Genomic DNA, 12735 nt, shown 5'->3' on the forward strand with positions numbered 1-12735 from the left:
GGCTGGCAGGGGTCAGCAAGGGGAGGATGCTCCCAGGAAGCCTGCTGCAGAGGTCACCACTTGGACTGAGCCAGGCGAAGGGACTGGAGTGAGTATCCTTGTCCCCTGGGGCCAGCTGGGGCTCACGACCTTCTTTGGCCAAGCGCTTTATCTATATCACCTCTTCCTACAGCGACCCTGCAAGGTAGGTGGTTTCCCATTTTACAGATGGCAGGGGACAAGAAGGACACCAAAGAGATGTCCTTCCCCAGTGTCATGCAGTCCAAAGCGCAGGGTCAGGATGCAAGGGGATTTAAGTCCCTGAGGGTCTGGGCACATCTGTAAGCAGAGACACGTGGGAGGAGATGTTCCTGAGCTGCCCTCAAGTAACATGGTCCAGGGGTGGAAGGGCCAGGCCCTCTCTGCAGGACAGTAGGATGTCTCAGAGAAGGCTCCTTGTCCCCAGTGCAAAGTAGGCCCTGAGGATGACCTTGGCCAGCTGGGGGAGGATGAGGAAGAAGCCTTGGAGTGAGGAGAGAGGGTGGGAGCTCTGCCACTCTCAGCCAACATCATTCGGGTTCCCAGGCTCCGGGAGGAGCCCATGGTGGGGGGGGGGTGGCAGGAGAGGAGGCAAGAGGAGTGACAGCGAAGCCCCAGAGGAGCTGCGGGCAAGGTTGGGGTGCTGACCTTGCCCACAGCTGCCTGTCGGGGAGAGTGCAGCTACCGGGCTGATGGGAGGAGGCTGCCTAGCCCTGGGCTCCCAGCACCACCCACAGGATGCCCTTCCCCTCTCTGCGGCTGACCCATTCATTTAAAAAACTCAGGGTCCACTATGTGCCGTACCAGGCACTGGGGATCCAGGAATGAGCACACACACACACAGGGGTTTACATTCTAGTTGGGAGAAAGAGCAGATAAGGACAATGTTTAACTTGTCAGAAATAAGTGCTGCCCACAAAAAAAGCCAGCTGGGAGGGGGTTTGTAGTATTTTGCAGAGAAGGGCGTGGGAATTTTAGACAGCAATGCCAAGAAGGGTGGTCTGAGTCAGGTACAGGAGGAAAGGCCTGAGGATAGCATGAGTTTAGCCAGGAAGCTCACTGGAGGACCAGTACTCAGGAAGAAAACAGCCTGTGCAAAGGTCCTGAGACAGAATGGAGCTCTGGGTGGTCAAAGGACCATCCAGGGGACCAGTAAGCTGGAATAGAGAGATGGGCAGAGAGATGAGAGAATGTTCAGAGGGCTCACTGGAGTGACAGTAAGAAGGGCCTCTTAGGACACCAAAGGACTTCAGGGTATACTCTGAGCCCTCAGATTTTGAGCAGGAGAGCAAACCATTTTTTTCAAGTGAGGGGATTGGGTGGGATGGCATTGAAGCCCTCCTCTGTGGGACACAACACCTTTGTTCACAGCATCTGGGTTGGGGAGGGAACTCCGGGGAGCAGAGGGGCACAGCTCAGATCAACAAAATTTTCTAGGCCAGTGATAAAGTGTGTGAACCTGGCCACCCTGAACGTCCCATCCAGCCCCGAGGCCTAGACACTTCTCCAGGGGCCCAGTTGGGGAATTTCCACTCACAGCTCTGGGCTCTGATGCAGTTTCCATCTGGGAACACATGACAAGGCCACTGGGCAGGGGTGCGGAGACCAGGAAGGGTGGGAGGACCTGGAGCCAGCTGCCCCTGCGAACTTCGCCCCCCCAGGGAGCCCCCTCAAGGCAGCCCACTCTCCACTTCAGAGGGTTTTCCAGCCCAGGCAGCTTCCTGTGGTCACTAGTCCCCCATCAGGGCAGGAAGTGCTGCTAAGGAGGGACACAGAGGCCAGCTGTGAGTGACCAGACCCGGCACCTCCTAGACTCTGCTGCTCTGTGTCCGTGCTAAGATGGCCACGCCAGGGTGACCGCAGGGGCCAGAGGGAGACCTGTGGTCTGCCTGCACAGAGGCTCCTTGTGGCAGCTCGCCTTGGGCCCATCACGGTGGCCAGGGAGTGGGCAGCCTGCGTCTCCCCTGTGGGCTCCCAGCTCCATCCCTGCCCTGAGAACCCAAGAAGCGCTGCCTTCTGGCTGTGCCCCTCTGGCACCCAGGGGAGCCCAAGAGGCCTCAGTAAGCGCAGTCCCCTCTGGAGGAGTCCTCTGAGGTGTGGTGGCAGGTCTGAGACCCCAACCTGACATCACATCGCCAGTCCCTGGGGCTGGGCGAGGAGCCCCGTGGAGGAAGGGCAGCTCTGGCCCCAGCTGTTTCCCACTCGCTACCCAACTAACGACCCAGGAGGCGGCCACTGCCTCCACCCCCAGGACCAAGTGAACACCACCCCTGCCTCATCAGGGGCACTTCCCCGGGGCTACTGCCAATCCATCCAGTCTCAGGAGCTTCTTAGCAACAAAATGAGACCTGGAGGCGAGAGATATCAGGGCAAAGGCCAATAGGGTCAGAGGATAAAGGTGCCTCTCATCCTGCTCACCCCAAAAAGGCTCAGGGGACCCACACACGCCCTTGAGGACCAGGGCCGGAGCAGCGCTGGCCAGTGTCCTCCTGGCGAGCCGTGCCATCACGATCCCGGGACAAGGGAGCAGTGTGGGGCTGAGGTGGGCGTTGCTGGCGCTCACAGCTGGCCCTCCTCGCGCCAGGTGGAAATCAGAGAATCTCCCCCAGCCCACGTGGATCCCGTGCCCCAACCTGCCCAGACAGGTGAGCACAAGGTGAGCGCTCCCTTGGCAGCCCCTCCTCCTGCCTCCTTTCTTCCTGTCTGTGGGCTCAGGTGACACAGGGGGAGGGAGGAGGCCACTCCTCCCATCCAGACCCCAGGACGCAGCACTTCACCTGCATCCTTGACCACAGCCTGCAGCTCCGGCCATGGACAGGTGGTACCCAGGTGAGTGCCCCAAGCCCTGTCCCTCCCTGTGGCCTCAGGCTCTGACTTGGAGGCCACCCCATCACTCAAATGCCCCAGGCAGCTCCCCAGAGGCACAGGAAATGCAGAGGTGAGGAGAGGGACAATATCCAAACAGAGGCACCCGGGTGCAGAGTCCTGGGTCTGCTGTGGTGTGGACAGAGCGTCTCTGAGCCACGGAGCTGGGAAAATGTCTGGTCCAGCCGCCTCCTCCTCAGGCTGTCTGTCTGTCCATCCACCCGTGCAGGAACCCAGAAGCCAGATGGCTGACTTCAGATCTTGGTCCCCCCCCCCGCCCCCCGCAGCTTCCTGCCCTCCGGAGAGTCACTGAACTACTGTCTCAGGGTCTTCCTCCAGAAAACAGGATGATAGCAAGGCCTTCTCTACCTTAGACAGCAGAGCCCCGATTGAGGAGTAAATTTCCATAAAGCGTTTGGAACAGTGCCTGGAGGAGTTCCGAAATGCATCTGTCAACCAGCCTGCTCCGCGACTCTGTCTGCCTGTCGGTCTGTCAGTCATCTGTTAAAATTTCTACCTATTTTTTTCATCCCTTATTATTCCAGAATAGATCCACAATGGCTTACAAAAATAAACAAAATCCACTGAGGTAACTTGGTCTGCCAAGTGGGGGTCACAGCACTGCCCTGGCCACCTCCAGGGGTGGCGCAGGGACCAAGGATTCTTTCTCTGTACAACCAGAGCTAACTTGGATTCCATGGGGACAGTGCCTGGGAAGAGGTTGGCCCGTGGTCCGCCCTCGCTAAGCTCTGGTCATAGTCTCATGAGTACTTGTCACTTGGCTCTGCAAGCAGAAGGGCGCTGAGTGGGGTCTGTGGGATCATGACCTTCTCCCCATCTCACTGGCTCATGCTCATTTGCAATGGAGGGTGTCGGCTTTTCTGTGTCCAACAGCAAATGTTAGGCGGAAGGTTAAAGCCCGTCATTTCTCACCCAATGCAAACACAGCAGTGACCGCAGTGACACTTGTTGTGAGCCAGGTCCTCTGCTCCTCAGGCTCTCACCTGGGCCTGGCAGCCACCCTAGGTGGTGGGGGCCATGCCCACTGTGTGGATGAGGAGCCGAGTCACAGAGAGGCAAGCAGGTGGACAGGAGCCCCACAATGAGCCAAGGGAGGACCTGGGTGCGAATCTGGCCACTGCTCCAGGAGCACATGCCCTCAGAAGGACTCTACTGGCCCTGGAGGCCCCTGGCCCCTGCCTCGGCCCTTTGGCTTCCATTGTGCATTAGCCTCTTTGGAGGCAGATGCAGTCAGTCAGAACTCACAGGAGTGGAGAACCCGGCCCCGGAGCCCGGCTCCGGGGAGAAGGTCACGTGCCATGGGGGGACAGCCTGGGAGGGGTGGGGAAAGTGTCTGACCCCTGAAACCAAAGACTGACCAACCGTCTCCCCATGCCCCTTGAGGGCTGTGTGACCTTGGGCGAGGCTCCGACCTCGAGGTTCACGTTCATCTGTAAAATTGGGCGCATGCAGAGCTCAAGGAGCTGCCAGCCAGGAAATCGCTCTGTGAACCATAAAGCAAAGTGTTGCCTCTGGGATAAGCCGGGGCCCCTGCCTGAAGGAGGAGACAGTGTGTGCTGGACAAGTGGCATGGGGACAGCTTGAGAGCAGGAGTTTCATGGTAGAGGAAGGAAGCATCAGGGTAGCAGAGAAAGAACCATCAGTCAGGGATGGCTGGAGCCTTCCAACTGAGGCATGCATGCCGGAGGAACCTCAATGGATGGAAAAGATATCACGGGGCAGGGCCTTCCAGGGCAGCCGAGGCCTGGCCACCTTGTAGCTGTCCAAGGCTGGGGCTGCTGGTTGGCTCAGGGGAGTCCTTGAGGGCTAGAGTGGGAAGGGGAGGGTGCGACACCGGGACCCACTCGGGAAAGTCCTAATGCTAAGAAATAGGGGCCATCTTGCTGGGCACCATGGTGCATGACTGTAATCCCAGTGGCTCAGGAGGCTGAGGCAGGAGGATTGTGAGTTCAAAGCCAGCCTCAGCAACAGGGAAGCTCTAAGAACTCAGTGAGACCCTGTCTCAAAATAAAATGTAAAAAGGGGGTGGAGATGTGGCTCTGTGGTCAAGTGCCCCTGGGTTTAATCCCTTGTACCAAAAAAAAAAGAAAGAAAGAAAGAAAAAGAAACAGCAGCCACTACAGTGGCGTTCTTGGGCCGGGAAGGTGGCCACTGCTGGGGGGCTCCCAAGGACAGTGCAAGCTGAGCAGTCTGAAACTTCCCCTTCCCCCCCACGCCCCAGCTGTGGCTCCTCCCGCTGTGGAAGAACACCAAGGCTGGCCTGGCCTGGCCCTTCTCTGGAAACTTCCTCTGGGAGGGCTGGAAGCTGAGCCAGCCTCCCCAGCCTCCCCCTGGAGCCTCAGAGCCTCAGCGGGAGCCCTCCGTCCACACTGCAGCTTTCTGGTGACCAGGGTAAATATTACCTGGTACTGTTAATGTTTAATGCCCCCACGTCGTCCCCGGCCACCACACGGCAGACGTTCTCCCCAAAGCAGAGGCAGCAGGAAAAGGGTAGTGGGGACAGGCCCCCGCTGGCTGGGGAAATGGCAGTGTTGGCAACGACAGACGACGGTGAGTGTTTCTGTGTGTGTGTGTGAAGCCGGGTGACCCTGCTGGGGCCACCGCTGGGGGGGTGACCCCGCTCTTCCCTCTCCTGCCTCTCAGGGTAGCCCCCTCCTCCATGGGCCAGCCTCTTTGCTAAGAAAATTTGCATTTTGAAAGAGGACCCTGCCTTCACGCCAAAGAAGACTGGTTCAAAGGGCAGGACTGGGGGCAGTAGGTGGAGCTGGAGGGGGATGAGTGTCCCTCTTTGGCTCTCTGAAAGCGCCATCCTGGCCAGTGCATCTTCCTAGGCCGTCTGAGCTCAGGGTGCTCTGGGAAGAAGCAGGCCTGGGGGTCAGCCTTCCTAGGGTAAGAGTCACCCAAGTTCAGCACACACTCCCCAGAGGCATCAGGTGATGGGGGACTCGGGCCTGGAGCCCAACAGGGGCAGCTGCTGATCAAGGCGGGTTCTGAGCCAGACCTAGAGGAGGGGGAGGGGCTCATTCATGGGTAGAGGAGGCAGTTTCCTGAGTGGGGAGGGGACTCCTAGTGTGGGTCTAGCTGGCTCTGACACTACCTCCCTGTGTGACCTTGAACAAGACCTGGACTGAATCTGGGGAGATGACCTTAAAGGCTTTCTGCCTGGGGATGGGGGCCTGATTGCTCACAGACTTCCCTTGACCTCTGACCCTCCTGAGCAACCAGGCACCAACCCCTCCTGGCCTGAACCTTCCTGACCAAGGGTCTGGCCACGGGGGACATCAGGGCTCATGGGGGCCTCGAGGCTACCTCTGCCCAGGGCACAGGGCAGGAAAGGGGGCAGCTCCAGGGATGGCTGGCCACCTTGTAGCTGTCCAAGGGCAAGTGAACTCAGCTCAGGGGGAAGTCGGGCAGAGCTGTGACATCTGCTGGTTACAGGATTGGGGCAGCCACAGGAGGCAGAGGCAGCCAGACAACTTTGACTGGAAAGTTCTCTGAGAAGCAGCATAGCATCTTGATACAGCCACTTCCTTCCTGGGTTCAAATCCCAGCTCTGCCCCTTACTTGCTGTGTGACTGAGTAGCTTACTTACCCTTTCTGTGCATTCAACTTCTTGTGGATCATACTGGGAAATATCAGTGGCTCAGGGTAAATAAGTTAATGTTCTGCTAACTTTAGCCTGGTACCTGTAAGTTCTTTATATTAATGTCTTTTAAGTAAATTTGCTCACCCCTGAGGATGGTAATGTAGGAAAACAGAGTCTAGAAAGGAGTCAAGCCCCAGTTCGGCCTCCAGCTTCCCTGGAACTTCACACAAGCCTCCCACTAGGCCCCAGTTCCCTCCTTCTGTTCCGTGAACTCAGAGGCTGAGTTTTATTCATTGGTTCATTGCACAGAGGTCTGCTAAGGGCACGTGGTGGACAATTGGTGGGAAGAGATCCTGCTGGAGACTCTCAAGAGAACAGCTCCTTGGCCTTCCCTTACTGGGGTGTGAGGCAGAAAGGCCCCCAGGATGGACCCTCTTGGGGTCCCCAGGCAGCCTAGGGCAGGTGCCCCCTCTGGCCTCCTCCTTCCAGGGCCTATTGCCCAGCTTCCCTGGACCCTGGGGGGCTAGCTGGGAGAGCAGGGTCTGGCTGGGAGGCGGAGGACTGCAATCTCCGCCTGTGACTTCCCTTCCCCTCATTCCACCTCTGGCTCTCTCCTCAGGTGGCAGCCCCAAGGGGGACGTGAACCCATTCTACTATGGTAAGCCTGGCCACCCACCCCTCCTCCCGGCCCTTCCGGAGTCTTGCCCTCCCCCACCTCCTGGCCCAGCAGCTGGCCCCAGCTCTGACTCTGTCATATCCCCCTTCTGACGGCCCCCAGTCACCACGGGGCTGCTGCTGGGGGTGGGGGGCCGCGGGGAGGGCTGCCGAGAGATGACTCATACCCCATGTCGCCTCTCATGCCCTCTCTTTCCTGAGACTATGAGACTGTCCGGAACGGGGGCCTGATCTTCGCTGGCCTGGCCTTCGTCGTGGGACTGATCATCCTACTCAGTAAGTGCGGTGGCCTTGTGTTGGAAGCGGGGCGCTGGTTAGGGCACAGTGACTTGCCAAGTCCCCAAGGGCGGAGTGAATCTCCAGCCCCGCCCGCTGGCCCTGCAGGACTGGGAAGGAAGTGCACCCTCTAGTGGGCCCTGGAGGAGCTGCAGGGAACTTGCGGCGGGGCGGGGATGGGGGAGGTGGGGAGCGGAAATGAGAGGGCCAGGCAAGGGGAGCCCCGCACCTTCCCTGATTTGCTCTCACTCTTAGATGTGAACTGCATATCAGCCCATTTAATCATCTGAGCCCCACTGAGGGAGGCCACCACTGTCAGCATGTGACACATGAAAAATCAGGCCACCCAGAGAGGTGCAGCTGTTCATGAGGAGCAGAGCTGGATTCAACCAAACCCAGGGGTGTCTCTTGTCTGACCCTGCGGCTGGAAAGCAAGCGTGGCTGGGAGCCAGACCCCTGGGCGCTGCTGTCACCTTCCACAGACCCCAGTCCCTGGGCCTCAGTTTGTTCATCTGTTAAATAGGGATGATCCCTCCCACCTGCCTCTAGATTAGGGCTTGCACTAAAGACATGGCATCAAGAACGGGCTTTAAGAAGGGTCCAGTGTGGACATGGAGCATTCTGGGTGAGAAAGGCCTGGATTTCTCCCATCCCCAGCAGGTGCTTAATAAATGCTTGTCGACCTGTTTTGCAACCAAAAGAAAAACATCAGACGCATAATTAGTGAAAAGGAGACCCCTTGTGTAGCAGACACACCTCTGTGTTCTAGAATGCTGGCACAGTCACACTCACTGTCACTGCATCTACAGGACTCGGTCTGCAGGAATAGCTGGTCTCCCCACTGCGCCCCATGGGAGCTCCTCCAGGGTGGCACTGTGTAGTGGCTGAGCACACAGGTGCCGGAGGTCAATGGGCCTGTGCAGGGACCTCAGCTTTGGGCTTACAGGCACCCTTCTCCAAGCACGTACTGAGCAGCTACTATGTGCCCAGCATTGAGCTGGGAGTACCCACAAGGCCCAGTCTCAGGGGCCATGCTCGACGGGCTCACAGTCCACTACAGATCGGCTGCCTAAATATTTGGCTGGCTGGCTGGGGCTCTTGAATGCTTATTGTCCAGCCCCCTGTAAAGAGAGAGAGTCAAATGTGGTCTTCCAGCCCCACACTGTGGTCATGCTGGCAGGAGGGAGGGAGGAGACTGGAAGAACCAAGTCTTCCAGGGTCTCCTTGGGAAGGGAGAGGTCAGTGAATACAGATCCTCCTTTCTCTTTTCAAGGCAGAAGATTCCGCTGTGGGGGCAACAGGAAGCCTCGGTGAGTGATGCCTGGGGAAACCCAGAGGGGGGCAAGCCTGGGAAGAAGGGACAACTGTCTCTGAGGTCTTGAGAGGGGGGTCCCAGCTCAGGCACCTCCCACTGACCGAGTCTTTGTTCCTCCCATCCCAGGCAAGTCAGTGAGGACATGCTGTAGCGAGAGGTATGTCTGTATGGCTGTCTGCAAGGGACAGGAGGGGCGGGCAGGGCGTGGCCAGGGAGGGGTCCAAGGGAGGAGGGCAGGGCCGGGCACAACAACCCAGGAAGAATCTCAGGGTCATCCGAGCAGCCAGGTGGGCTGTCTCCATCACCTGTTTTTGATCGCCACGCGCCTGGCGTGAAGTAGGTGACAAGCAGAGACTGCAGAGGGGCCCCACAGAGCATTAAGTCAGACAAGGAGGAAACAAGACTCCCAACCTCTGCCACCGTCCTCCCTGCCTGAATGCTGCTGTGTCCTTGCAGGGTCTGCTGTGCCCATCACGGCCAGGGGGCTGGCTAGGAGGCCAAGGATGCCCCATCTTCCCTGGGCTGTTGACCTTTGTCCCTGCACTGCCGGCTCACAGGCTGAAGGAAGCGCCAGGCTCGGTGTGATTCCTGCATGGGCGACTGTGTCACCGCCTCCTGCCTCCTGCTGCCCCCACGCCTCTTCCCTCACCTCCCCCCACCCTTCCATCCCGTAACTACCACAGCCCCCTGTTCCCAGATGGAGTACAAATGCAGCCTGGTCTTGGTTTGGTTTTCAATGACTCTTGCCGCCACCCACCTGCCTGCAAAAGCAAGTTGAGTGTTGACCTCCGAAGGCGTCTCTCCGCTGGCCCCTGACCAGCGGGATCCCTAGGGACAGAAGCCTCAGTCTAGCTCCTGAATGCCTGAAGAAGTCCGAAAGTCCATAGGTTCAAAGTCTCTGGGTCTTTTGGGTTCTGCTAAGGCCTCTGCCCGACACGGGGTGCTGCTCTTGGAAGCCTGGAAGCTTCTGTGTGGGAATTACTATGGAGATGTCCCGGGCTGCCCAGGCTGGAGCTGTTTGTGCCACATTCATGTGCTCCGCCCTTCCCCCAAGTGCACCACTGTGCCAGGCAGGCAGCTCTGCTCCCCCTGACTTTGGGCATCAGCACTCTCCCTTCTCCCCCCACCAACCCTGTGCTCAGCTCAGGCCACACCTTTCTGCTCATGGGGCCAGGAGACCCCAGCTGCACCCACTCCCACCAGCTGTGTGGGTGCTGGGTCCGTCAATCCAGGGCCCGGGGCTGGGTGGGCAGCAAGGGTAAGCCCACTGCAACTGCTTGCTCCAGCCCCTGTTGGTTCAGGGACCCACTCAGGGCAGACTCAGCCTGGAAGGTGTCAGACAACCTCACCTACCTGTGCCCACATCCCCAGTGCTGCACCCAGGCTGTTCAGGGCGCCCCCTTCTGGGAGTCTGCATTCAGGACAGAGCCCAGCTCCCCCTCCCTCCCTCCTCATACAGGAAGGATGGTGGGATCAGGGCACCCTGGTGTCTGATTCGTCATCTGGATTGGCCAGCATCCTAGGGGGCCTGGGGGGGGGGGCACGGGCAGAACCAGCAGCACCAAGGACAGCGGCATGCTGGGCTTCAAATGGAACAAGCTATTCTTGGGACCAGGGGCAGGGTGACCACTACTGTCCTTGGGAATTAAACTTTGTCCTAATCCAGTGCTCCCAGGCCCTGAAGACCACCAGCCCTCATGGAATCACAGAAGGCTTGCTCCTTAGAGAGCGAAATATACACACCCTCATTTACAGGACAGGACACTGAGGCCCCAGGAGAGACAGTGACTTTGTCCAGAGTGACTCTTCCAGCCACACTGACACCCAGGTTTGGAAGGCTCCCCACCACCCACCTGTGCACTTGAAGAGCTAAGGGGAGAGAGGGGTCTAAATGGTGAGTTGGGGGGGGGTCTCCAGAGGAGCCCAGGAGCCATGAAGGGAAGAGCCTGGCTACTCATCTCAGCACCAAGGTCTCTGATGTTGGCTTACTGATGACTAAATGTGACGGTCACACCATTAAATAAAATATGGTATTACCATGCAGGAGACAGGGCCACACCCGAGCACCTGTGTGAGGGTAGGAGATGCAGCAGGTCCAGTTAAGAGGGCTTTCAGGAGGAAGTGGGCTCCCAAAGTTTCCCACATATAGCCAAAGGCAAGTGGGAAAAGGAGGTATTCCAGGCCTGGACCCACCCAGAGAGCAGAGCAATGGAGAGGAGTCATTTCTAGAATATTCTATTTAAGCCTATAACACTGAAAAGGAACCCAGTCCTGGGTGGTCACTTCCTGATCAGCCTGACTTGAGGCCTTCCTCCCTCTCCTTTTACCACCAGATGCCCAGGATCCCCTCGAGGCCTGCTGGATATGAAGCTTGGGGTGGGCCCATAGTCTGAGGCCTAGAAAGCTACCTAGTGGCCCTAAGGAGAAGCCAGGGCTGAGAACCACTGCCCCAGGGGACATTCTGAGTCTGTGACCTGCTCTCTGGCCAGGACTCTTGGGAACATTTTCCTTCCCTCTCCATGAAGGTCACATGATCTGTAGTCACTGAACTTTCACTTTATTTTGGAACTTTCCACAATTCAAACCTGTATTGAGTCACAAAACAACCAAGTCAGGAAGCAAGAATGAATTACTGTCAATCAAACAGCTGGGACACAGCCCCTGTCTGGGGTGCAATTCCCACTATCACCACCAGAGGGAACCAGTGTCCTACTCGGAATCCCCTCCAATGGCTTTTTTGCAAAACAGTCTTTCCAAGGGTCTTTGCCAGGGAGGAGGGGGCACCCGAATGGTCTGCCATGCACCCCGATTTCCTGGAAAAGCCCTGAGCTCTTTTCATTCTGTCTGTATACCCCATGCCTGCCTCCTGTCTCAGGGACAGTACTTGCCCTGCTGTATAGTAATTCTTGGCTGCCGGATCTTGAGCCCCACTCCTTCCAGAGCAGAAGCCATATATGATCTACACTTTCCCAAAGCCTGGGACAGCCATGAAACTTCGAACCCCATAGTTTGAGTCAACATCTTGATCAGGACCCTGGTAGGGACACACCAAGCAGGGACCCTTGTGAGGTGGGGGAAGAGGAGGTGGGTTGCCGGGTGCAGCCCCAGCTGTGGATTCTGATGGGATCCTCAGGGCAGCATGGTTTTCAAACTTTCCCAGGTGACTTCAATGTGGAGTTGAAAGTCAAGGCCAATCAAGGTGAAAGCCAAAGTGGGCAGGCTGGGTGGGGGAGGGGAGCTTTCTGTTGAGGGGCACAAAGCTCAGCCTTGCCCCATCTGTGTCATCCCAGCTCCCCCAAGAGAGTGCTTCTCAGGACAGCAAAGGCCCAAAAATGCTGGCGTTGGGCAGTGGGGCCACAGGGCCTTTGCCTGGCCTGCCTTCCTTACAACACTCTCAGCAAAAACTGGACACAAAGTCCTGGGTGGGCAAAGGATTAGCCCTGTCCCATGCTCAAACCACAAACTATGAATGAATGAACATTTTTTATCCAATTCATAGTAGCTGAAATTTCCAGAAGTGTTATTGGCCTTCCATCTATTCACTCAGAGGGATGCCTTTGCTTTTTAAATTCATAAAACATTGAAGTGATTTAAAAATAATCCACAGCCCACTCTCACCCAGCCTCTGTCCATCCCACAGACGGGGGGGACTCGCAGTGAGAACAAAAAGCCCGCACTGGGATGACATCCTTGGCTGGGAGGCCTGGGCAGAGCCTCTCCTTCCTGGACTGGGTTTGCTCATCAGAGCAGCCAGGCAGAGGCTGGGGCTGAGGATGGTATTCTGTCCAGAGTGAGGTGCTACCGGCACGAGCCTCCAACTTTTCTAAATGCCTTGGGACCTTGAAGGAGACCCTTCCCCTGCCCAGCAATCTTGAACTCTCCCAGGTCGAGGAAGGGTGCCCCAAAGAACTGGCCGTGAGTAGCTCGCTGGCTACTTTAGTTAAAGGAGAGGGCACCCTGGGCATTGGGGGGGGGGGGA

The 12735-nt window shown here is 57.6% G+C and overlaps 1 protein-coding gene across 2 annotated transcripts; it reads left to right on the forward strand.

Annotated features, from left to right (window-relative positions):
- Positions 1–2505: 2505 nt before the first annotated feature.
- Positions 2506–9476, forward strand: Fxyd2 (FXYD domain containing ion transport regulator 2). 2 transcript variants are annotated; one of them, XM_048795856.1, is made up of 7 exons: positions 2506–2847; positions 3171–3375; positions 7110–7148; positions 7367–7441; positions 8715–8751; positions 8883–8913; positions 9213–9476. In XM_048795856.1, the coding sequence occupies exons 2-6, from the start codon at positions 3327–3329 to the stop codon at positions 8905–8907; spliced, it is 225 nt and encodes a 74-aa protein (XP_048651813.1). In that variant the 5' UTR covers positions 2506–2847; positions 3171–3326; the 3' UTR covers positions 8908–8913; positions 9213–9476. The 2 variants fall into 2 exon arrangements, with proteins under 2 accessions (XP_048651813.1, XP_015345301.1); XM_015489815.2 differs by lacking the exon at positions 3171–3375 and having other exon boundaries at positions 2650–2847.
- The last annotated feature ends 3259 nt before the right edge of the window (positions 9477–12735 follow it).

The sequence above is a fragment of the Marmota marmota genome, unplaced genomic scaffold (assembly GCF_001458135.2).
Source record: "Marmota marmota marmota unplaced genomic scaffold, marMar, whole genome shotgun sequence".
NCBI lineage: Eukaryota > Metazoa > Chordata > Mammalia > Rodentia > Sciuridae > Marmota > Marmota marmota.

Bases quoted from the DNA above. Each gene is read 5' to 3' on its own strand.
- Fxyd2 (XM_048795856.1), top strand. From the start codon at position 3,327: ATGCATCTGTCAACCAGCCTGCTCCGCGACTCTGTCTGCCTGTCGGTC. The intron at 3,376-7,109 runs GTCAGTCATCTG...CTCTCTCCTCAG, and splicing joins CTCTGTCTGCCTGTCGGTCT to GTGGCAGCCCCAAGGGGGAC. The intron at 8,752-8,882 runs GTGAGTGATGCC...CTCCCATCCCAG, and splicing joins GGGGGCAACAGGAAGCCTCG to GCAAGTCAGTGAGGACATGC.